Source organism: Panthera tigris, chromosome B2 (assembly GCF_018350195.1).
Source record: "Panthera tigris isolate Pti1 chromosome B2, P.tigris_Pti1_mat1.1, whole genome shotgun sequence".
Lineage (NCBI taxonomy): Eukaryota > Metazoa > Chordata > Mammalia > Carnivora > Felidae > Panthera > Panthera tigris.
In genome coordinates this window covers 18712229-18737939 of record NC_056664.1, presented here as the reverse complement: position 1 = coordinate 18737939, position 25711 = coordinate 18712229, and the positions used below count along the sequence as shown (strand labels likewise).

At 40.5% G+C, this 25711-nt stretch overlaps 1 protein-coding gene across 1 annotated transcript in view; it reads right to left on the bottom strand.

The window, feature by feature from the left end:
* LOC102949347 overlaps positions 1-25711 on the bottom strand; it is a 247426-nt gene that overhangs the window by 149970 nt on the left and 71745 nt on the right. Inside the window, exons 7-8 of the mRNA XM_042987577.1 lie at positions 19479-19673; positions 16692-16925 (exon numbers count right to left, since the gene is read on the bottom strand). Of these exons, the coding sequence (XP_042843511.1) occupies positions 16692-16925; positions 19479-19673 (429 nt within the window). The remainder of the gene's footprint in view (positions 1-16691; positions 16926-19478; positions 19674-25711) is intronic.

Below are 25711 nucleotides of genomic sequence, written 5' to 3'. Positions count from 1 at the left end.
TTCCTTAACTTTTCTCAGCCCTTTGTGGCTCCACTCGGTGTTCATATGAGAATTAGGGCCTTAAAAGTAATTGTAAAGCATTTTGTGTAGATGTTGAAACACTAAAACATATCCCCTCTGAATGTGAGTGAGTTCAAATATAGAAGCAAGTTTCTCCTCTTTAGAGAATTCAGAATGATTTGATTGTTGAATGGCATGCAACGCGGAGAAGAACTACTATTTTGTAACTAGGGCATTCTTAACTCTGAATACAGCAAATGTGAACAGATGTAGAGAACAGACACAAAGGGCAAGGCTGGATTTATGGCACGTCAGAATCATTTCCAATAAAATAAAGAATGTGAAGCTGCATAAAACACCAAAAACAGTTTTAAAGTTAAAAACGTTTCAACTAAAAGGCAGGCAATAGCTGACTATTTAAAGTCTGCACTGAGACTCTGGACTTTTTAGATTTGCTCATTTTAGAAATATTTGAGGGGCACCTGGGTGGCTCAGTCAGTTAAGTGTCCCACTTAGGCTCAGGTCATGATCTCACAGTCCATGAGTTCGAGCCCCGCGTCGGGCTCTGTGCGACAGCTCAGAGCCTGGAACCTGCTTCGGATTCTGTGTCTCCCTCTCTCTCTGCCCCTCCCCTGCTCACGCTCTGTCTCTCTCTGTCCCAAAAATAAATAAAAACATTAAAAATTTTTTAAAAAAAGAAATATTTGAGACAGCCACATTTCTAGGTGCTAGATACAGCAGTGAACAAAATAGACCCAACTCCTACTCCCAAAAGGTTTCCGTTCCAGTGTTATCAAATATTCTTAAGATCTTAGCATGTATTGTAACAGCCTCATTCCCAAATGTTAGTTTACTACATGATACAAGATCTGTCCTCCAAAAGTACAGGGAAGAGACTCAAAAGAGAGAGAGAGTTTTGGCATTAGAAATAGAAATAAGTCTGGTAAAAGCAAAAAAGAAATATAATGGGCATTGATGAGTAATTTAGAGAGATAGAAAAACCAATATATCAGTTCTTGCTGCTTCCTTTAGGGTGGATTGTGAACCTCGGTGTTTACTCTGTGGGGTTATTCACACCTGGGTTTCAATCTCAGCTTCAAACGTATGGGCAAATCCTCGTGTCCAAAACCTCAGTTTCTCTTACCTGCAAAATGGGTTTAACAATAGACTGGGTGATGTGAAGTTTGCATTGATAGTGTATACTAAGCGTACGGTGAAGAAACTGACACACTGTAGGTACTCAGTTATACTTACTCTTCGTCTCTGTGAGAGGATACGAGGCACAGTGATAAAGTAACCTTCTACACTGATGGCCTTGAACCCCTCACACCACTTAGTAGCAAGGAGCAGAGGCAAAAGAGCATCAAATAAATGTAACGAAAATTGAGTTGTCTTAAATAACTCAAGGATGGATTAACTAATACTTCTTGAAGGGAAGAGCTGCAGAAACCTAACTCAGAGGGAAACAGAGAACATTCTACGTGGCAGATTATTATCATAATGATAAAAATAATTAGAGCAACCCATTATTTCCTACATGTAACCCACTACACTAAGCGATTTGTGCACCATATTATTTAATGCTCACAAAACCCCTATGAATTGGGTATTAGATTCCCATTGTACACATGAGGGAACTGAGGCCAGTGAGATTAAGTGTTTTCCTAAAGTGCTGAGCACTAGTAAGTAGAAGAACCAGACCTTGGACAAGAGCAGGATGCCCCACGACCAACCACACCATATGGGAAAAACCATCTGCAAATTCCGTTCCCACAAATCTGGGGGCCCTCTTGACCAACAGAAGTGACCTGTCCAAGAATTGACGAGAAAAAAGCCTTCCTCCAACTGATATAATGGGAAACTCTCTAAAGCTGCATGCTATACTCCAGGATTATTCGTTACTAATGGTAATAATCAATAATCAATAAAAGCAATGATGCTCAGGCTCTAGGTGTCCTAAGACTTCCCCATCTTATGAGTTACTAAAATCATTTTATTTTTTTGGTATTAAATGTCACACAGAAAATAACCTCTTGCAAAATGTTGGGTTCATCATATTTTAAGAATTAATACTTTAGGTCATTTTAATCAGTTTCTGATATATGCAGTTTTCAGAAAGCACTTCAGGGAAGAACACTGTGGCCGTGACTAATAATGACAAGAATATGAACTATATTCTTCATATACATATTGGAATCAGAACGTTACTGAAGTACTTTACCACCTTAAGTATTTAGGAAGCTTTAAATAAAAAATAAATTTGCCTAGTTCACTGAAATTGAGCATCCTCTTTTCAGGCATAAAACATCAAACTTATTAATTTCATGGCTATATTTTAAAACGAGTGCCAGTATCGGTTAGCTGACTACATGATAAGTGTCTTAAAATTTCAAGAAGAGGCACTAAATTTTTCACAGTATTTGTGTTTCATTCTCAATGTAATAAAAATATGCCACCCTTTTAATAATGAATAATAGATTCTCAGTTTGATTTACATGCATGGATTAAATGTCATGTTTGAAAAGTTGCTATTTTATTCATATTGGATTTCCCTCCAGTAAAACAAAAATGGTGCCCATCTACCACTATAATAATGATACCTTGCCACACTGATGTATAAATATTAACTGGTTGATAGACTTCTTAAAATTCAATAGATACATGAAATAGTCTGATAGTACAGTGAATCTAAGTCAGGTTTTCTGTGGAATTTCTGAGGTAACTATTTGTGCCCTACAATTAGCCAAAACTTACCTACATATAATGTGGCTACGCCAAAGGAATAGGAGAGCCAGACCCTATTTCAATGATGCCGGATTTACACATAGAATTCTAAAAGGTTAAAATCTATCATTACTTCTTCTTTCCAACTGGGAAAAAAAAAAGGATAATTCACTGTCACCGGTTGTTCATGAGCTCCTGTATTCATTTTCTTGGGCTGTCATAGCAAAGTACCAGAGGCTGAGTGACTTAAACAGCAGCAATTTATTTTCTGGCAGTTCTGGAGACTAGAAACTCAAGGTCAAGGTGTTGACAGGGTTAATTTTAGTTAGTCTCCCTCACATGGTCTTCCAGGGTGTGTGTCTGCATCTTAAACTCCTCTTCCTATAGGACAGCAGCCATATTGGATTAGGGCTCACACTAAAGACCTCGTTTTAACTTAATTACCACTTTAAAGACCCTTTCTCCAAATACAGCCACAATTCAGGAGATATAATTCAGTCCATAACGACCCCCTCTCTATCCACTTTCATCTTCTACACTTACCTTTTTATGTGTAGATAGCATAACTAAAGGACTAGCCAAGATCCAAATGCCTTTTGGGGGATCCAAAGCTGAACTTAGAAATAAAATGATTTTTTTCCCTTTAAGCACACAAGTTTCAGTGTGTAATAGCCAATTTACAGAGAACGTCCTGACTTTATTCCTCCAGCTCTTGATATACTTGGTCATATATACTTGGTCATATAAGGGGCTAAAGAAATAATTTCTTCAGTTACAAAAATTAATGCAAAAATTAGTGGCTTGAAATAATATTTTCCCATATCTGCCAATTCTGTGGATCAAGAAAAGAGGCATGATTCAGCAAAGTGACTCATCTGCTCCACACAGCATCAGCTGGGGCCACTGGGTGGTATTTATCTGGTGGCTGACCTGAACCGGAGGGTCCAAGATGGCTTCTCTCACAAGCCAAGCACATTGGCAAAGACAAAGGGAAAGCTAGACCCAGTTCAGGGGCTCTCTCTCTCTCCTGTTGTTAACAAGGCCTCTCCTTCCTCTCTAGCAAGGTAGCCTCTTAGGAATTTTTTTATGTAGCACCTCAGGGCTCTACGAGCATGGTTTCCAGTAAGACCGGAAGTGAAGCTACCTGTCCTTTCAAGTCTTTTAAAACCAGAACTTACACCTAGAAAATGAGAGCATCTCTTCCATAATATTCTATCGATTAAGCAGTCACAGACTTCTCCCCCCACCTCTCAGACTGAAGGGGAGAAAACATGGAGTTCACTTTTCAGCGGGGGGAACAGCAAAAAAGTTACAGCCATCTTTAATCTACCACAACAGGTTATTGGTAATTGAATGAACGACAATATGCAAAATATATTATGCAATACAAATAAAATTAATCTATTTGGCCATGTACATTGCAGTGGCCTTTGACTAACCCAGCAACTTCCATCTGAATTAACAGCAAACATGAAAGATTTCCAGTAACTCAAGTAAGCTAATGTGAATTCAAGAATACTACTTGCCAGATTTTCAAATTTTTTTAACTCTTTTATTATGTATATTTTCTCCTAAGTTTGAAGTGCTGATCTATTTATTTACTAAATCTATTTTTCATTTCTACAGTGAATGAATAATTTAAGCAACTTAGGTTAGATGGCAATGATTAATAAAAGGAAGGTGAGTGTGTATGCATTTAATATGGCTGCAGAATAGACACACATGCTTTCTGAGAACTAGACTTTTACATATAGTTTTTAAATTCTATGATTTTCTTAATAAAGAGCTTATAGTGGCATTCTATAATTAGAAAGGCCGATATAGCTATTTTCACTTAGAAATATCAAAAATAATCTGGAGAACTGTGTACTTGGTCTTTAAAATAACCAAGTTTGCAGTTACTAAAACAGAAAACAGATGTATTTGTGGAGGTCCCCATGCATGCCTATGTACCCTGGGAATTCTTAGAAGGCATTCTACTTGAGAATGAGCTTTGTCCAATTTGGCCATGCATCAAGGAAGGGAGTTTCTGAGCTCACTTCTCTCTTTAGAAAAGTTTTACCTAATGGGGCGCCAGGGTGGCTCAGTCAGTTAAGTGTCTGACCTTGGCTCCGGTCATGATCTTGCTGTGGGTGAGTTCAAGCCCCGCCTAGGGCCCTGCGCTGACAGCTCAGAGCCTGGACCCTGCTTCAGATTCTGTCTCCCTCTCTCTCTGCCCCTCCCCACTCACATTCTGTCTCTCTCTATATATATATATATCTCAAAAGTAAATAAATATTAATTTTTTTAAAAAAAAGAAAAGGTTTGCCTAAAATACTGCTTTTGAATATTAAAGAAGGGAGAAAATAAAAAATAAACATAAAATTATAAAATCATAAAACATTGATATGTATTTTCTTATTCATTACCAGTGATGGGCTCCCCATTTATAGGTAATGTGAAAATAGTATCTCTTTCTCTGAATTGATGGGTCTTCTCAGCCAGGTCTATTTCCATTTTAGAAGCTACCGTTACCAAGATTTGACTCTTAAGATTATCTTGACATTTCCTTGTACTCATTTTTGGCAAACTGAGTTTACAATAAACCTTGCTGCATCTCTATAACCAGAGTTTCACATTTCATTTTATTTTGTATTTTAGAAGTATCTATTGATACTATGGGGGCGCCGGGGTGGCTCAGTCAGTTGAGCATCCGACTTAGCTCAGGTCGTGATCTCACGGTCCATGGGTTCGAGCACCGAATCAGGCTCTGTGGTGACTGCTCAGAGCCTGGAGCCTGTCTTGGATTCTGTGTCTCCCTCTCTCTCTGCCCCTCCCCCGTTCATGCTCTGTCTCTCACTGTCTCAAAAATAAATAAACATTAATTTTTTTCTAAAAAAAGAATGCCTACTATGTACAAATACTGTATGCTTCAAAAGACACAAGAATATGATACGCCCACTGCCCTCAAACACCTGAAATCTTGTTGGAGCTCATTCATGCGTATAAATGATAACAAAAGTGATTGAGTCTGGGATTTGAAGGATATGTAGGAGTTACCATTGGGGACAAATGCCCAATGGCACACCAAACTTGTAGGATATATAGAACTTGAGTATAGCCCGAGCTAAGAGTGTGCCTGGCTTCATAATGGAAAGTTGGCTCTGATTAATGAGGGTAATCAGACTGTGGACAGAAGCTGAGGCCATATCACCAGTGTCTTTGAATCCATGGCAAAGACTTTGATTTATCTTAAGAGTAATGGGAAGTCAACCTATGTGTTAAAAGGAAAGTGCTAGAGTGAGGTGATGGAAAGACCGCTTTCCCTAATGACGACCAAAGGAACATTGATCATGCCCCTGGGGTTAGTGGAAAGCCCTTTTTAGAGGCAGAAGGTAGTTGAGTAGCCAGAGGTACAGAGCAAGGGTTTCATTGCCAACATTTCCTTACTAAGCTATAAGATCTCGGGTAACTAGCATCATTTCTCCAAAATGCAGTTTCTCATTTATGAAATAGAAATATTATGTTTATCTCACTTATTTCTTTTGAGGTTACACACCATAATATTAGTGAAAACAGAAAATTCTATCTTGGTCTAAAACACCTTACTGGGGGCACCTGGGTGGCTCAGTAGGTTGAGGGTCCGATTCCTGACTTCAGTGCAGGTCATGGTCTCGTGGTTTGTGACAGCAACAAAGCTTGCTTGGCATTTTCTCTCTCCCTCCCTCTCTGCCCCTCCCCCACTCACACTCTCTCTGTCTCTCTCAAAAAGAAATAAACATTTTTAAAATAATAAAAAAATAAAACACTTTACTGGTTTTAGAAAGAGTGGACTGAAGATACAAATATTGTACACAATTGTTTATCCTTTTAAGTTTTTTAAAAATGTTCATTTATTTTTGAGAGAGAGAGACAGAGTGTGAGTGGGGGAGGAGGAAAGAGAGGGAGATACAGAATCTGAGGCAGGCTTCAGGCTCTGAGCTGTCAGCACAGAGACCGACGCGGGGCTCAAACTCGGGACTGACAAGATCATGACCCAGGCCGAAGTTGGACGCTTAACCAACTGAGATTGGGCACCTGCTCTAAGTCTCATCGCTAAGCAGATTTTGGAAACCAAAATTCAATTCCAGGTAAAGAGCGCACACTTATCCACCACCCTACCATGTTCTGGTTCCCTTTATTTATTCTTCGCATTTGAATATACAAGAAAATTTTCTCTGGAAGTATTTCCAAAAGATTCTTTTCGAGGAATTAAGAGGTATTGTCCTTACCTTCATCCATAGAAAAAGCCTCATTCGGTCACAAATTAGTACAGAGCAGATCTTTTTGAAAGTAAGAGACTAATAATCGCCTGCTCACTGCGATTCTGTCAGGTGGAAGCCTGTGTGGTCCTCACATTCTATTCTAGATATTTCTTTTCCTGTAGCTTCTTTGCTGTGGTGTGCTTTTAAATACCATCCAATCAAAGGATGGCGTGTGTCTGGCTTGTTTCTTAAATCCTTCGATTGCCACAACTTACCGTAAGGCACATTACTTTTTTGCCTTTAAACTAGCATTCATAGAATTTCATCATGCACACGCTGACATGTGATTCAAACAACAGATGTGCTTATCAAATAAAATGGGGTTAAGTACCGTCAAAATTGAGTGATTTCTTTCCCCCCTTGGTGACACAGACACTCTATCCAAGACCCGGTTTTATTTTCTTTGTGGTGTCGGGTAATGTGAAAAATGAAATATGGAAGCCCAAATTGAAGGAAACCATGGTCTTAATGGAATCATTAGAGAAATTGTTCCAGAATGCTACATCCTTCCAGAAATAATAACCCTGTAATGTCAGCAAATTCGGAGTCAGCATGGGTTACCTGCTCCATACAGACAGCCTGGTCACGTTTGTTAGAGCTGCCTGAAGGCTTAGCCCAACTTGAGAACATGACCTTTCAGAATTGTTTTTTAATTCATTAATCAATGTTCTTTGCCTCAATTCTGCTGGTTTTGTTTCTTTAACCTACCATCTGTATCATTTTTTTACATTTTATTTTAGAGAGAGAGAGAGAGTGCTTGAGTGGGAGAGGCACAAAGGGACAGAGAGAGAAAGAGAGAATCACAAGCAGGTCCCACACTCGGAGCAGAGCCCAATGCCAGCGGGACTCAATCCCACTACCTTAGGATCATGATCTGAACCAAAATGAACAGTCAGAAGTTCAACGGACTGGGTCACTTGGGTGCCCCTGTATCATTTGTTTAAGTTGGCCAATGCCTGTACCCAATGAAGATGAGAATTATAAGCATAGCAGTTTTATCGAATAATTAACAAAATGTTCTTTCAGCTCAGATACTGTTGCTAAAGTGCAACAGTAATGTTTTTGTCATATTTAAATATATTTAAATAGTGATAATACTTTAAGTGATAGTGCAAAATGCTTCTCATAGTCATTGCAATTCTTAATTTATGACTTTAGATTTTTACAAAGTACTTGATTTCTCTTCTCTTTCAATTTTCCCTACAGCTCTGAAGATTCCATGTTTATTTACCCACATAGATTAGAATATTAGAAACCAAGTACAACGGAAGACAGTATAATCTTTCACCAAGTTTTCAAAGGATCAGTCCAATTTTCTTAGAATAAGATTTTCCTTACGTAGTGGTTTTCTATAGTACCATTTCCTATAGCTTCTCATCTTTGTAGCTGTAAACAAAATGAATTTCCATGCATATATGAGTGGTCGAAATCAGTGCTTTCCAAATTTGGTGTACATATTGTGCAAGTAGAGATGTCTTAGCCACAACTCTTGATTTAACTTTGAGTTCATTAGCTGGAGAAATAATCATGTAACTATACAAATGATACAATCATTTATTCCGTCCTCTGCTATCCAAAAGCTCTTAATTGCCTAATAGTTTATCAAAACTGAATAGTAAAGGCATACTGTTTATTTAGTATTCCTTTGGAAAATCACAAAACGTTTCAAATATAGAGGATTCAAAAGAATAGTACAAGATGACATCAGTTCTTTCTTTCTTCCTTGTTCTTGAGAGATATTCCTTGTTAGTTATTTTAGCAAGGTTCTATGAAGGATACATGGGTTCTGGATTGAACGGAGTCCCCCCCAAAGAAGCTATATTGAAATCTAACCCGCAGAATCTCAGAATGTGATCTGATTTGGGAATAGGATCTTTGCAAGTTTAACCAAGTTAAGATGAGGTCATTAGGGTGGGTCCTAACTTATTACGACTGGTGTCATTATAAAAAGGGGAAATTTGGACACAAAGACAAATGTACACAGAGGGAAGATGATGTAAAGACACACGGGGAGAGGGTCATGTGAAGACAGGCGATTGGGGTGGTCCATCCACAGGCCAAGGAGCACCTGGGGCTACCAGCAGCGAGAAGAGAAGCATAGGACAATTCTTCTCTAGCACAGACTGAGAGAGCAGGGCCCTGCTGACATCCTGCCTTCAAACTTCTCGCCTCCAGCACTGTAAGACAGTAAAATTCTTTTTTTTTTTTTAAGCCACTAAGGTTACAGCTTTTTGTTAAGGCAGCTTTAGGATGCTAATACAGTATTCTTAGGCAAAAGTGTTTCTCTTCATTTGGACCATTCCCTACCCTAACTCTTGAAGGGTAAGTTAGGTAACCATCTTCTTAAATTTTCTCCCACGGCACTGAATACGTTGTTCAATTGTCCTCAGACTTGTATATTGTCGTCTGCTGGTTCATCACAATGCGTCCACCTGTGATTGATTGTATTTTCTCCTGCTCACAGACTTTTGCTCCTTGAATCTGAGAGCTTGGGTTTTCCAGCAAGTCCGGGAAATTAACACCTCGCTGAGAAATTAACTCATGTAATGTTTATTCCCTCTTTCTCTCTATTTTCTGCTCCCAGAAATATTATAAGAGGCACGTGAGACCTTCTCCCAAATCACTTCACTTTTTCCATCTCTTTATCCCTTAGTGGTGCAGTCCAAGCAAGGCGTTAGCTTGCCATTGGCTCTCTCCTCAGAAGGTCTAATCTATATTATATACCTTTTGAGTGTTTCATTTCAACTACTATATATTTTCCATCATAGGAATTCTATTGCTAGATTAACAGGAAAAATATTTTTTTAAGTTTATTCATTCTGAGAGAGAGAGAGAGAGGGAGAGAGAGGGAATCCTAAGCAGGCTCCATGCTGTCAGCACTGAGCCCGACACAGGGCTCGAACTCATGAACCATCTCATCATGATGAAACTGAGCCAAAACTAAGCATTGGATGCTTAACCAACCGAGCCACTCAGGCACCAGGCACCCGGCACCCCTGGAGAAATAAAATTTTCAGCAGAGCCTAGAGAAAGAGGAGTTTCTTATTTCCCTATTGAGAGCAGATTTTTTTCTTGGTCTAGTCCTTTTCAGACCAGTCTTGAACATCCTTGATTTATGCAGGAGACTTTCAACACTCCATAGCTAATGGGCCCAAGGCCTTACCTCCTGAATGGTCACTGAAACCTAAAACTTTAGATACCCAAGATTGATACTCTCTTCTCCCCCCCATCCAAGGCAGCCATAACCTCGGATTACTCACTTCCCTCTCTGATTTTCAATTTCCTCTTCATTTCTGATAACCAAGGAAATCATTTTTCTCTCTTAGGTGCTTATCTGTGCATCTCAGAGCTATTTGCTCTTATCACATCTAGAATTTCCAGGTGTTCATAGAACCTAATCTGAAAACAAAACATGTCTGGCAGAACGGTACACTAAGATAATCTGCCTATTTAACTTGTTTATCACCCTGCCAAAACTGAAAGACAAAAGGCATATTTTTTTGGCATATATCTTCTCAAAGACCCTAGCCTGTTTGTCATCAATGACCACGATCCACAAAGAAGGCGATGTTTTCTATACGAAAGATTTCCAGGATAAGTGTCAAAGGACAAGCAGGTTCCAAACGTCTCTACCAAGGAATTATTCAAACTCTTCAAAGAAAATGAACCCACATTTAAAATCCATAATTTAGAGTATTCAAACATTTTACACGAGGGGACTGGAGCTCAGACTTGTCAGTTAACTCATCATTTTTGACCACCTCCGCTCTGCAAAAGCAGAAAATCAACGTTAAGATGTAAATTTATTTAAACAAAATCCGAGTGACGGTATCTGGAAGTCATATTTTGGGAGCTTGGGGGTGATACTACCTTTGGGCTCGCCAATGTGTCCACTACCTCCCTCAGGAGACTTCTCCAACCCTATGAGCAACCTTTTCACCTTAACCTGCAAATATTTGCCTCCTGGCACAGCCTGACGCCAAAAGGGAAGCCAACTGTGATGTGTAACATTGTACCCTCATTCCAACATCCATTAACCTGTAACCTTACAAGAGGGTAATGCAGGCATTTCCTCAGCAGACTAGGTGCTTCTGTAATTTACCCTCCTTTCGGGGCAATGCCTTCTCAGTCCCTCCTTTCCGCATGGGAATAAGGCACCACTCCTCCCCACCCCAGTTAGCATTTGTAAGGTACCCTGCCCTCCCAAATGACCTTATGAAGCCAATTTCTCCTGTTCGTGGAGTTACAATAGAGATGACCCTGTCTTAGACTTCCATTTTATTGTATTGCCTTTTTGAAGTCTATTGACTTATTTTGAGAGACAGAGAGAGTGACTAGGAGAAGGGGCAGAGAGCGAGGGAGAGAGAGAGAGAATCCCAAGCAGGCTCCACACCGTCAGTGCAGAGCCTGATGCGGAGCTCTAACTCAAGAACCGTGAGATCACGACCTGAACCGAAAGCAAGAGTCGGACGCTTCACCGACTGAGCCACCCAGGAGCCCCTTAGACTTGCATTTTAAAAAAAAATTTTTTTTCAACTTTTTTATTTATTTATTTATTTTTGGGACAGAGAGAGACAGAGCATGAACGGGGGAGGGGCAGAGAGAGAGGGAGACACAGAATCGGAAACAGGCTCCAGGCTCCGAGCCATCAGCCCAGAGCCTGACGCGGGGCTCGAACTCACAGACCGCGAGATCGTGACCTGAGCTGAAGTCGGACGCTTAACCGACTGCGCCACCCAGGAGCCCCTTAGACTTGCATTTTAAAAAAAATTTTTTTTTCAACTTTTTTTTTTATTTATTTATTTTTGGGACAGAGAGAGACAGAGCATGAACGGGGGAGGGGCAGAGAGAGAGGGAGACACAGAATCGGAAACAGGCTCCAGGCTCCGAGCCATCAGCCCAGAGCCTGATGCGGGGCTCGAACTCACAGACCGCGAGATCGTGACCTGAGCTGAAGTCGGACGCTTAACCGACTGCGCCACCCAGGCGCCCCTAGACTTGCATTTTAAAAGTAGGGACAAAAATGTCTTAAGTGTCGCTATATCAATTACATACACCATGCACATTTATGCATTCCCGTATGTGTATTCCTATTATTAAAAGTATTATATTTCTGGAAAACTTGCTGTTTTAACTGTCAGTCTCCCACACACTGCTAACAGAGCGACTGGCAGGCAGAATTGTGTGGTTAGTGAAAAATTTGCTGTTATTGGGTAGAGCCCAGTGGAATGAACAGGACTTTGAGCAGCAGAATTTTTATTCTGAAATCAAACAGCCTCCGATGACTTCTCTTTCCTGTCAAGTTCTGGAGGTTTTGGTGCTTTTCTTGCGTTGGTTTTGTCCTGAACTGTGTACTTTTCTTATATACACTGAATGTGAAATAGCCTGGTGTATTTCTTTGGGGATCCAGGATTTTGTTAGGTGATACCAAGGGATGGATGTAATTCCGTGACATTTTGTCAGGCTGTTAAAGAGTAAATTTTCCTTGGCTGTGGCAGGAGGTAATTATTTTTGTTTGTTTGCTTCTGACACAGGGGAAGAAAATTTGGGGTTGTTACTTCCACGATTCCAAGATACTTTTTGTTCTTTTTGGCAGGAAGGGAAAAATGCATTTTACTATTGAAAGAAGGACCAGGCTCTGATTTCCCCTGCAGACTTGATGTACTTTTTAGCCCTGTGAATATTTTTTAAGTTTGTTTATTTATTTGGGGGAAGGGGGCAGAGGGAGGGGAGAGAGAGAGACAAAGAGAATCTCAGGCACGCTCCGGAGTTGTCAGCACAGAGCGCAACACAGGGCTCGATCTCCCAACCCCGTGATCTTGACCTGAGCCGAAACCGAGAGTCGAATGCTTAACTGACTGAGCCACCCAGACACCCCAACACTGTGAATGATCTTGCAACATGAATCACATAGTGGTTTTGCCCTTCTCCCTGAAGGCGTCCTTGGGGCACCTCTTCATCTTCTAGTCCCTCCTGGCATTTGAACTGTAGCACACTCTGTTAGGAACCTCCAACGGCGTGCATGGAATATTCCCAAAGCAAACACAGCAATATATGTGGCTTCTGCACTCAGAGTTCATGCTTTGATGGTGGCAGACGGGGATGGGCATCTAAACCAATAATAACAATGATAAAACTCCCGTATCTCCTTTTACCATAAAACAGTTCCTTTTATTATTTTTTTTAAATTTTTTTTAAATGTCTATTTATTTTTGAGAGAGAGAGACAGAGCATGAGCAGGAGAGGGGCAGAGAGAGAGGGAGACACAGAATCTGAAACAGGCTTCAGGCTCTGAGCTGTCAGCACAGAGCCAGATGCGGGGCTCGAACCCACGAGCTGTGAGATCATGACCTGAGCCGAAGTCGGACACCCAACCAAAAGAACCACCCAGGTGCCCGTACCAGAAAACAGTTCTTTTTTTTTTTTAATATTTATTTATTTTTGAGACAGAGACAGAGCGTGAGTGGGGGAGGGGCAGAGAGAGAGAGGGAGACACAGAATCTGAAGCAGGCTCCAGGCTCTGAGCTGTCAGCACAGAGCCCAACGCGGGGCTTGAACCCAAGAACCGTGAGATCGTGACCTGAGCCGAAGTCAGACGCTTAACCGACTGAGCCACCCAGGCGCCTCATAAAACAGTTCTTAATGAAGATGGCTCTAGAAAGCAAACTGAATAATATGTTTTGTAACCTATCTTCATGCTTTACATTTTCAGATACTTAATTAAAAGGCACAAAAAGAATGTACCTGCCTGTTAGGTGTTGATTGAACTCTTTAAAAAAAAAATAGCCACATTTTGGGGCTCTGGGTGGCCCATTCAGTTAAACATCTGACTTCGGCTCAAGTCATGATCTCACAGTTCAAGGGTTCGAGTTCCGTGTCGGGCTCTGTGCTGCCAGCTCTGAGCCTGGAGCCTCCTTCAGATTCTGTGTTTCTCTCTCTCTCTAACCCTCCCCCCACTCACGCGCTGTCTTTTAGGGACCCCTAGGTGGTTCAGTCAGTTGAGGGTCAGTCGTGAGCTCAGGTCATGATCCCAGGGTCATTGCTGATCGTGGACCTGTTTAAGATCCTCTAAATAAATATTAATATTAATTGTATAATATGCTGAAATTTTGGGTAACACCACATTTCTGAAATTCCTCTGAGGTGATAGGTAGGAACCAAGACCTCAGCTCAGGGGTTAAATTATGCTTGCTGCTTTCTTAGAACACGTCCTCAAAGTCTGGTTCCACAGACAGTGGGTTCCCCCAGGGAAAATGTCCTCTCCCTACCCACCCTAGACTAACTCCTTTCACGAGTATCCCACATTTCTTCACAAAGCCTTTGGGATCAGTCATTAAAGGAAAAAACCGTTAACCGACATTGTTCTCAAGCAAAGGTTAGTTTGAAAGTTACTTGAAATATGAACATGTCATAGATATTCAAATGAAAGTCCACTGGGGAAACATTTACGGGCTCCACTATCAAAGAAACAGAATAATGATAGCAATAATAAAAGAAGCCTCTGAATTCTATGTATTTCCCCAAGTATTATCTCCATCATTTCTCACGATGCATCTGAGAGGCACATATTTTTAACCTCATCTCACAGATGAGCCAACTGAGAGTTGACTCCCCAGTGAATGTTTTTCAGCAGGGATTCCTTTTCTCTCAGGAAGAATTCTTTCCCAGGAAGAGTTCTGGTCTCTTGTTTGAAAGAGACCTCTGGTGTTCTCACCACCATCAACACAGCCAATTCTCCAAATCCTATCTGAAGTGGACTGTGTATACACCTTGGGATGAAGCTGTGACTTTCACCAAATGTCTATTTTGTCTATTAGGCTCCCAGCGGTAAGCAGGCTTTGTTTTCTTTGTTTTTGAAGCCCCATCAACTTCTAAACACAGAGGTCACCTGAGACTTTGCACTCATTATTCAACAGCATGGCTTTTAGGGATGCTATAGGTTTTCTATTCTTTTTTTTTTTTTAATTAACATTTATTTATTTTTAAGAGACAGGACAGAGCACAAATGGGGAAGAGAAGGAGACACAGCATCCGAAGCAGGCTCCAGGCTCTGGGGTGTCAGCACAGAGCCCGACACAGGACTCGAACCCACCAGCCGTGAGATCATGACCTGAGCCAAAGTCAGACACTCAACCGACTGAGCCACCCAGGCGCCCCATATGTTTTCTATTCTTAAAATTCACTACAGAGTTGTTGACCATTAAAAAGAAAAAAACAAAAGACAAAAACCAACCAACCAACCAACAACAAAAAAAAAACACTATCCTCAAGGGTCTTAGATATCTAGAAAGTAAAGGTGGCAAAAAAATGAAGGTTGATAATTCTCTTCTCAGAACAAGTAAATAATGACAGCCTACGTGTGGAGTTTATAGATCTACCATACAGAATGGCTCATTTTTTAGTCTCGCCTCTTATTTTAATTTTTTCAGTTGGTCAGAATAAATACAAGACATTATCTGCACAGTATGTTCATGTGAATAATGGATTACAACCCTTAATGAAATACCACATGCTAAAATTAATTAAAAGGATACCTTTTAGCACAAAACCTAAGGGGAAATGGAGAAAGAGAACACACTCCTATCTATTTTAGAGAGAAATTAGCTTTTCTCTTAAATATCACTCTGCGATACCTATATTGACCCTCAAGATGTGTGTTTTACTCTTTCAAATTAATAGTGTAAAAGGCAATTCTGTATTTGTGAACAGTCTGTGCTCATGCTCAACGTCAATGCACCAGCATGTGGTAAGTGTCCCAGGACTAACCCACCCTCCTTTATTATTATTATTATTATTATTATTATTATTATTTTATTTTGTTAACATTTATTCACCTTTGAGAGACAGAGAGAGACAGAGCGCAAGCACGGGAGGGGCAGAGAGAGAGGGAGACACGGAATCCGAAGCAGACTCCAGGCTCCCAGCTGTCAGCACAGAGCCCGACAAGGGGCTCAAAGCCACGAACCATGAGATCATGACCTGAGCTGAAGCCAGACACAACCTACTGAGCCCCCAGATGCCCCTTCCCACCCTCCTTTCTTTTTTTTGTGGGGTGGGGGAGGGCTAGAGTTTCATGGAACATGCCCCAGACAAGGCTGAGCCTTCTCTCTGCTTCCAAAGGGAACTCGATGGTCTCCAGCCTGTTTCTCATCCCTGCATCCAGGGTCACTGGTTAACCTTACCCACCTTCTTCCTCCTTTACTCAGCCCTGTCTCTTCTAGAACCCCTCCCTATATCCATAATATATTTTCTGAACAATCCTTCCAACTTCTCTTCTGGCCTCAAGCTTGGTTCTCACCTAAAATCAGCATCCCTGGCTGCTTCCACGCTTATCCATGTACTACACGCCCAACAATGTACATCATTAATCACTCAGCATGTAAATCCTAAAAAGGAGGAGAACTAGACCAAGCATCCACCATATATGTGGTTGCTAAATAAAGACAGCATTTCCATTTTACACGGGACTCAGGGTGTCCCTTTATGGTCCACAACACATGCTTGGTGCATAGTGGGGGCTCATTGGGTATTGGCTGAAGGAACGAATGAATGAATGCCACCCTTTCTGTTCACTCCGCAAAGTTGAGTATCTCAAGCCACATGAGTAGAGACGAAAAGATGGATAGATAGGAAGAGTGAGGAAGCTACATAAAAAGGGACATGTGTGCAAAAAGGCCAGCTTACCACATAAAGGCTTTCGTGGAAATAGAGCCCCAGATCATAAAAATTTCCATCATGCCTCACTGGGTGTGTTCTGGTCTTCAGCTGCTCCGTTTGCTGCCACTGGAAGACACAGCCACCTGGTCGACCAAGCAAGGACACCCTGAGGCGGTAGGAGCCTCGGGGAGCCTTGTTCTTGAGGCCTCTTGCACATTTCATCCGTACTTGAAGATGCTGAGGCGCCTGGCCGCGCTCAACCTAAAGACAAGGCAGGTCTCCTGAAATACGCAGGAACTGGATGAAACCACACAATTAGCCACAATGCACTTCTTGGGGGTGGGGGGAAATAGACAATTATTTTCGCTCAACCTGTAATTGTCAGGTATTAGCAATGATAACAGAGGAGGACACACGATATATAATTAGGAGGTCAAAAGGCAAGCCTGCCAATTACGCCAGGGGAAAGGTTAGCCAATTTTTAAGCATGGTATGTTAATGATCTGTGACATCAGAAACCATTCATCTATTATAATAAGATAGAATTAACAGGATACCAACACTTCTGAAAACCACACATTGTGCCTCTTCGAGGTATCTGGGAGGGTGAGTATGGGCCGTGAGTTTCAAACTCAAGAGTTTGGAAGGCAAAAACCCTTACCTCTGACACTAATCACAGACCACAGGATGCCGTAGGAGAGGAAAATGCTTTTTTCTCTACCCCTCCAGGTCTTTGCTGGACTGAAAATTAAGTTTACGTGAACAGATGAACTGGAGAAAGAAGCCAACGTTTTTTGACACGCACAAGGAGGCCCAATAATGAAAACGAGACATAAAGAAATGACCAAGGAAAGCAGTTTTTAGACATTTTAGGAAGAAACAAAATAATGTTGCGAGAAAGAGACAGGATAAAGAAAATGGGTGTTTAAGAGTTTTAATTAGGAAGTAATTCCAAGCAAAATCTGGGCTGAGATTGTAGATCAGTAAAAAAAAATAATAATAACAAGCTTTCTACAGCGTTCTTCGCTTCAAAGTTCCAACCTCTGGTGATAAGGATGTCTTTTCACTTCTTAGTAAAGGCAGGGTACCTTTCATATGGGAGATTTATTTCCTATTTTCAGGGGGACGGAGGAGGATCTGAGTGGTCTTGCACTGGCTGTCTCTCAAGTAGCTTCAATTCAAAATAGTCCGTGTGCCCTTGTGGTACATTTTGGGCAGCGTGCCCTTGGTCCCTATACCACCTTGATGAGCCAAGTCCAAAGTAGGTCAGACAAACCCTTCACCTGATAGATACTTTTATTCAATTTAAGCATGAGGTCAACTTACCCCATGGGCTTCCAAGGAGAGAAAAAAAAAAAAAAAACCCTAAAGGACGGAGTAGCATTTGGGTGTGCTTTAACCTAAAACTTAGCATACATTGTATGTAACTAAAGAACAGGAGTCAAGAATATTTTATGGGGCATTTGAACTTCATTGCTTACCTTCCACTCACAGGAATAGGCCATTTTCATTTTTAGTAAGTGCTGGAAAGTTTATCCAAATGGATAAGATTTTTTTTAATGGACTTGTTTCAGATTAAGCAAAAATTAAACTGGGATTATTAATAACTCAAATGTCATTAAGTCATGTTTTCTATACTCACAAGTCCCAAATAGTCTTTGGAATCATTTGACCTCAAAGAATTCTCTATTACATTGTGCTTTAAGCAAAAAATAATGCCGTTCTTCGAAGCAGTTTACTGTACTCTCTTGGCTCCTGGAGTTAGTAGCTACCCATTAATCTGCAGCCAACGGTTAAGTACCTTTTAATCCTGCCTAGACTTTATTTTGTGAGCGATAATATATATTTCCATATAGATAGTATGCTTCTGGAATCAAATCACAGCTAAATAAACAGTGGAAGTTGCTAAACTTCTTTTGTTTTCTCACAGAAGTCATACTTAAAAACCAATCAGAATAACAATTATTTTTGCCTTAATTAGAAAATCTTAATTAACAATAAAGACTTAACCTTAATATGTTGGTTTCCAAAAATATTTTTTTTTAAAAATTAACGCCATGTGAATAAATAACACAAGCTCTTTAAACCTCAAGGCAGGATTACTGATGCAGGCAGACCGAGTTATTAAACACATTCTAAATTAAACGCCTCTATGAATTTTATACTGAAATATATTGTGATAGTTTTGCATGCCAAATGTGACATTTTGTATTTTAGATCCATCTTCTGTAGTAATTTTGGAAATGTCATACAAACAAAGATTTTGTCATTTACCAATGGAATTACTATGCATGGCCGCTTAGTCATTTCTTTGCTGGCTCTTGTGGTTGTTTCAAGTCAGCAAGCCATAAAAAATCTTTATCTCTCTGAAACACAGCAATTTGGAAGATAATCGAATGGTGACTAGGGGGCAGAAATGCCAGTCTGAGGAATTATACCACAATCTCTCTTGCATTTACAACCTTCCTCAAAGCGAGTGTCAGATGAGTAGGGACAGAAGACAGAAGATTCATCAAATCTCAAACCTGTCTCATTTGCATGGAGACAGTCCTGCCTCATTGTCTAGTGGGAACCCAGCCTGGCACTGTGCACACCATTCTTGAGGAATTCCCAATGCTTTACAGTCGAGAATTTTAGCCCTTCTATTTGAGCGTAGAATTCTCCTCAAAAATATTTACCAAGTCCTGTTGAAACTCTGTTTCTCTAGAGGGTCCCAGCAGGAGGAAAAGCCAGCCAGGACAGCGAGCCAAGAACCGTTGATCTCATCATTTCACATTTTTGCATCCGAGAAAAAGTCAGTCATGAGAGTCTCACCTTCCAGCAAGGTCCTGCTGCTGCTGCCTTTGATTCGTGAGTTACGTCTGTGAGAGTACAGAGCTTGGCTGGCCTGTTTTCTTTCCAGACATCTCGATGTGCAATTAATGGTTGACTTGGCACTCTGCAGCGGGTACAAGAGGAGAGGAGATAAAAGGAAGAGAAATTGACAATGGGGATAATGAAAAGGTTTGCCTTTGGAACCACAACACAATTTGATGTTTTCCTTAAACATCGTGTCAGATTAACTGAGAATTAGATAAATACCACACAACTACCGTTGATTAAAGATGGGGAGATGAGTAGCTTTTGAAATGTGATCTCTATAAAATTCAAGACTCCCTGTAGTCAATACTGATCTCCCAGTAATTAAAATGTGGCTCGTTTCAGAAATTACCGAAGATCAAATATTTGGTAAGACATTTTGCCACTTCATTTTCAGCCCCTCACTCCTTCAATCTTATAAACTGATGAAGAAACTTGGAAATAGAGGAATCGTTCAAATAGCTGAATAGGTGATATGACATAAACTTTTTTATTTTTTTAATGCAATGGCCAGAGATCAAGATCTATTTCTACCTTCAAAAATGTTCCCCAGGCTTTTTTTTTTTCCTCCTGTTAACATTTACTGCCTTTATTTGAGGTTCTTTTTTATGACTCACTTATTTATTTATTTATTTATTTATTCATTCATTCATTTATTTAATTTTGAGCTTCTAACATTTGCCTGCGTTCCCAAATTCATTTGAATTAAGAAGGATCTTGTATTTCATTTCTCCTAACTTAAGCTTAATTCCATCAGCAGAGCCATCTGTGACAATGACTGTACCCCCACCAGAGGAATGGCCTTTTTGGATCTCACAGCTGATTTAGTTTCTTGTGATAGAAATGATTTCCCTTAATTTGGTTAGAGCTCCATTGACACAAGGGTTCATTAGGACACCATTTGCTGGCAATTCAATTTCAAATTAAATACACTTTGTTGTAAATTTTATTACTTTTAAACTACTGTATCTATTGTCTTTAATGGCCCTATTATACAGTTATGAAGGTAAACAGATTTCATTAGTAAACATCAAACATGATGTGTTAACCACAGTGAGATGGTTTCCTCAGTTTCTTTCTTTGTTCTTTTGATAAGCATTGTAAGGCACTCATGAAATATCTTAAAAACTTAATCTAAATAATTAGATGCTGAATTCATGATTATCATCCTAAAGGTGGGGGGAAGGTTCTTAGTTACAATCGTAGTTCTTTGTAATTAAAGGTTTCCTAAGAATACCTCCCTTAGTTAAAAAGAAACACAATGCACATCAAAAGGTTAATACACAGTTTTAACACCTTATCAGGTACGTAGAGGTAAGTCTAGAGATTGGTGTCCCCTTGGAGTGAGTAGTCAGACCCTAGACCAGGAACCAGACCAGACATGAGCTCATTTTGAATTAGGTCCTGTGGCATATTATTACTCTCTGTTTCCCCTCATATACAATACTTATTACTTTTGTGATTATAGAAATATATGCTTATGTTTGCACATTATGCAAAATTTAATTGTATAAAAAACCCCACAATAGTCATCCATTAGTCCACAACCCTGATACAAACACTGATGAAATATTGAGGTCCGTTCCTCATAGCCAGGTAGCAAAATACACCTTTTTATTCTTTACAAAATAAGACTGATGATGTAAATACTATTTTGTAACCCATATTTACCACTTTGTACATTATAGGCATTTTCCATGTGGCTCGATTTTTTTCCCCATGGCATAATCTCTTATTGTTGGATATTTAGGTTTGTTCCAACTCTCACTATTGTAAATGAGTCTGTAATTAACTCCCTTGCATATAATGTCCTGCAGACATCCCTGGCCATTTTCCTGGTCTGAAGTCCTAACACAGAAAAGTTGGGCGCTGGGAACATGCTACCCTATACCTCCGTGATACCACCTTGAGCACTGAATGACATCTCAGCAAAATACAATCTTGCCTGCTTGGCATGTTCCCTGAGGCACTGAATTGTCTTCACAGAGAGACAGGCCCCACTCCAGCTGATACCTTATTTTCTCTGCTAGTCAGATTAGAAATTAAGTAAAACTACAATGAGCAAACAGCATTGATATATACAACAGGATTTCTCAACCTCTGCACTATTGACATTTTGAACCTCATAATCCTTTGTTGTAGAGGCTGGCCTGTGCATTGTAGAATGTTTAGCAAGATCCCTGGCCCCCAACCACCAGATGCCATTAACAGACCCTTCCCTAGTCCCAGTCATGATAATAATAATTAAAAAAAATGTCTCCAGGGGCACCTGGGTGGCTCAGCCGGTTGAGCGTCCAACTTCAGCTCAGGTCATGGTCTCACAGTCCATGAGTTTGAGCCCCGCGTTGGGATCTGTGCTGACAGCTCAGAGCGTGGAGCCTGCTTTGGATTCTATGTCTCCCTCTCTCTCTGCCCCTCCCCTGCTCATGCTCTGTCTCTCTCTGTCTCAAAAATAAATAAAAACATTTTTTTTAAAAAAGTCTCCAGACATTGCCAAATGTCTCTTGAGGCCAAAACTGATCCCTGTTGAGAACCACTGATATAGAGTATTAACTAACACTTATGGGATGCCTAGCATGTTCAAGGTACTCTTTTGAAAACATTATATCTATTATTTCATTTAACCCTTCAGATAATCCAATGAGGTATTATTATTTCTACTTCACTGATGAACCGATGCTGGGGAATGTTGACCATCTTATTTGAGGTCACATGGTCATAAGGCATAAAAGCCTGAGATTCAAAGGGAGACCATCTACCCTGAGAGCCCCTCTGAACCCACAGCCACCACTACTGCACTTCCTCTCCTGGCACAGAGAAACAGCAGGTGCCACAGCCTGATCTTGGAAGCTCCTACACTGGACCAAGAATTTAGATACTTCCTGAGAGGTAAGTAAGGCGTGGTTCCAAGCTATACTTCCATTACTATGATGGCCCCATCTCCAACAGTCAAATAGGAATGGAAGGGCACAGATAAATTTCAGGAGGAAGGGAGGTCATGTCTCCCACAAACCTGATCCTTAAGGTGAATCAAACTCGGGCTGCTTGGTACCTATAATTGCCCCACATTTAACCTAGAGTGAAACAAACAAAATAAAATAAAATGCATTCAATCCACCATGAAGGAACGTACTGGTCAAATGTTTTGTCAGTGTTTAAACATGACATAGGAATGTACTGACTGAGTCCTTCCCCTCCACATTTCAGGTCCTGCATGGAAGAAAAAAGAAATGAAATAAAATTGGTCAAAAAAACACTTGAAGCATTATATATAGAAGTTGGTTTTTGTAAGACCTGGATATGCTACTATAAGGGTTGAGGTTCCAGGAGACAAATGAGAACATGGGACTTACACCTTTTGCAGCCACCTTTTATAGACTATGACTTTCCTAACTCTGCTTAGTTACTTTTGGCCAGGAAGGTGGAGAGAATTATAAAAACATTTAAAAAGGAGGAGAAATAATTGAGAGATGCAAAGTCAGCTTTTTTTAATGTTTATTTATTTTTGAGAGAGACAGAGTGCAAATGGGGGAAAGGCAGAGAGAGAGGGAGACACAGAATGTGAAACAGGCTCCAGGTTCTGAGCCATCAGAACAGAGCCCGATGCAGGGAATGAACTCACGAACTGCAAGATCGTGAACTGAGCTGAAGTCAGATGCTTAACCAACTGAGCCACCCACGCACCCTGCAAACCCAGCTTTCTTTGTCTCTGCTTCTCTCTCTCTCTCTCTCACACACACACACGCACACACACACACACACACACACACTCACACACACACGTGCCTGCATACACACCACACAATGGTACGGTTTAAGAAAATGTAAATGGACATATGGCTGAATGTGTAGGATGCTAGAGATGTTAATAATTGTGATCGTGTAATTTATCATCCAATCCAGAACACTTGGGTAGCCAATGAGGAAACAATTATTCTAGGACAAACAGGCATAACTCAGGATTGCGCCATGCAAAATATAACACGCAGCAACCCTTCTAAGAATACTGATCCAGATGTTCTGAAAGGGTATCATATGGACAAATATCAACATATTTAGTGAAAGTGAATGATGAGGAAATGAAAGAGGGAGAAAGATCTCAGAATGGAAGCTGCTGTCCTTTGTAACCTAACCTTGGAAATGACAGAGCAGCACTTCTGCTACAGCCTATTGGCCACACAGATGAATCCTGAGACAGTGCGAGATGGAACTATGAAAAGCTGTTAAAAGGAGGCCAGGATCCTGAGTCCCCAACAATGATGAAATCCAAACAAGCAAATGTTGGCAGTTCCTTGATTAAGTCTCAAGGTTGGAATGCTTCTCTGTGGCTCTCAGCTCTGTCCTCTAGATGCCTGGTTCCACTCTTTGGATCTTCCCTGCTTTTTTTTTTTAATGAAAGGTAACCCACGTTTGCAGCTACATAGTGTTCTCAACCTGTTTTCTGCCAGTAGAATTTGGGAGTCCAAAGACATCTTTATTTTGTTCTCTCTCAGTCTCTTTCTTTTTTTAAAATGTGTATTTATTTTTTTTGGGGGGGTGGCACACAAGCTGGAGAGGGGCACAGAGAAAGGAACAGAAGATCCAAAGCGGGCTCTGTACTGACAGCAGAGAGCCCGACGCAGGGCTCGAACTCACAAACCATGAGATCATGACCTGAGCTGAAGTCAGACACTTAACTGACTGAGCCACCCAGGTGCCCCTCTCTCGGTCTCTTTCAATCCAAGCAGGCACTTTGTCTGCTTATCTAATTCCATTTAAAACTGTGTAGGTCTTCAGGGAATCTCAGTGGAGTCCACTTGGTTAGACAAAAACCAAACCCACAAATCTCTTCAAGAGAAGACCTTCCCTACCACACGTTTCCACTGAAAGGATGCCATGTCATATATTGTGATTCTAGTAAGTAAATCTTCTAGTAAGTAAACTATAGTAAGTAAATCTTCTCACGTTTATCACATAGTAATTAGAAGGAATTTCATAATAGCAATGCTAATGTGCATTTATTGAGCATTGATACTCATTGTACTAGGCCCTGTACTTTGTTCAGCCTCTTATTCTACAGATATTTATTATGGTTTTGCTTTATGCCAGACACTGTGCTAGAAGCCAGAAATACAGTGGTATACAAATATATACATTATACTTGACATTATAAAACCATCTTTCTACTGGACATGATAAATAAAACAAACCTGAGAAATGAATAAAACAATGGCAAGTATGATAAGAATGGAAAATGCAGAGAAGAACCCGAAGAATAGTATAGAGAAGAATTTTAAGGGACAAGTTTGTGGGGGAAGGTTAGGAAAGATGGAAATTTTTTTTAATGAGACTAGTAAAAAAATTGTTTAGCCATGCAAAGAGCAAAAGAAATTAATTGTTCCAGGCAGAAAGAACAGCATGTACAAAGGTCCCGAGGTAGGACATAGTTTTATAGAAAGGAAAGGAAAGGAAAGGAAAGGAAAGGAAAGGAAAGGAAAGGAAAGGAAAGGAGTTTGGCTGTGACCTAAGTATAGCCCCAGAGGAGAATACTGGGAACTTGGGTTAGAAATATAAATAGGAGCCAGACCTTGCTGGACATGCAAGTGATGTTAACCAATCTACATATTATATGCAACTAGGAAGCCATTAGAAGGATAAGTTATAATTATCTGACCTATGTATAACCAGTGATGAAATTTTGAAACTATTAAATGTGTGTCTATTTATTCCTCCCTCCAATAGATCACAATTCTCAGCAAAGTTCAGCTATGGTAACATTCAGCTTCAGATAATTGGAGAGGGGAAATGTCTTCTCAAGATGGAGAACATCAAAAAGAAGTCACAACCAGAAAGCAAGAGGCAGTGGGGACTCTTCCCCGCTTTTGCTCCAAGTGGAGTGGGAACTGAAGAAGGAGGTAAAGGTAAGGAAATCAAGCAGCCAAACGAGCACGTATGGTGGCTTCCTCCCACCTCATCCCCTCCTCTCCAAGGCAGAAATCCTGCAGGAACTGCAGAAGTCTGTGACAATTTGAGGAGAAACCAAGGAACTGAAGGGTCATGCCAGACTTTCAGTTAAAATTCTGAGACACATGAACCCCATGTTCCAACATGGCGGGCGTAAGGCTAGTTAACCAGTTAACCACAATACGCAAAATGGGAATTTTATTGTGGTTAATCACCAAGAAAGCCCAAGCTTAGGGTCTGTATCA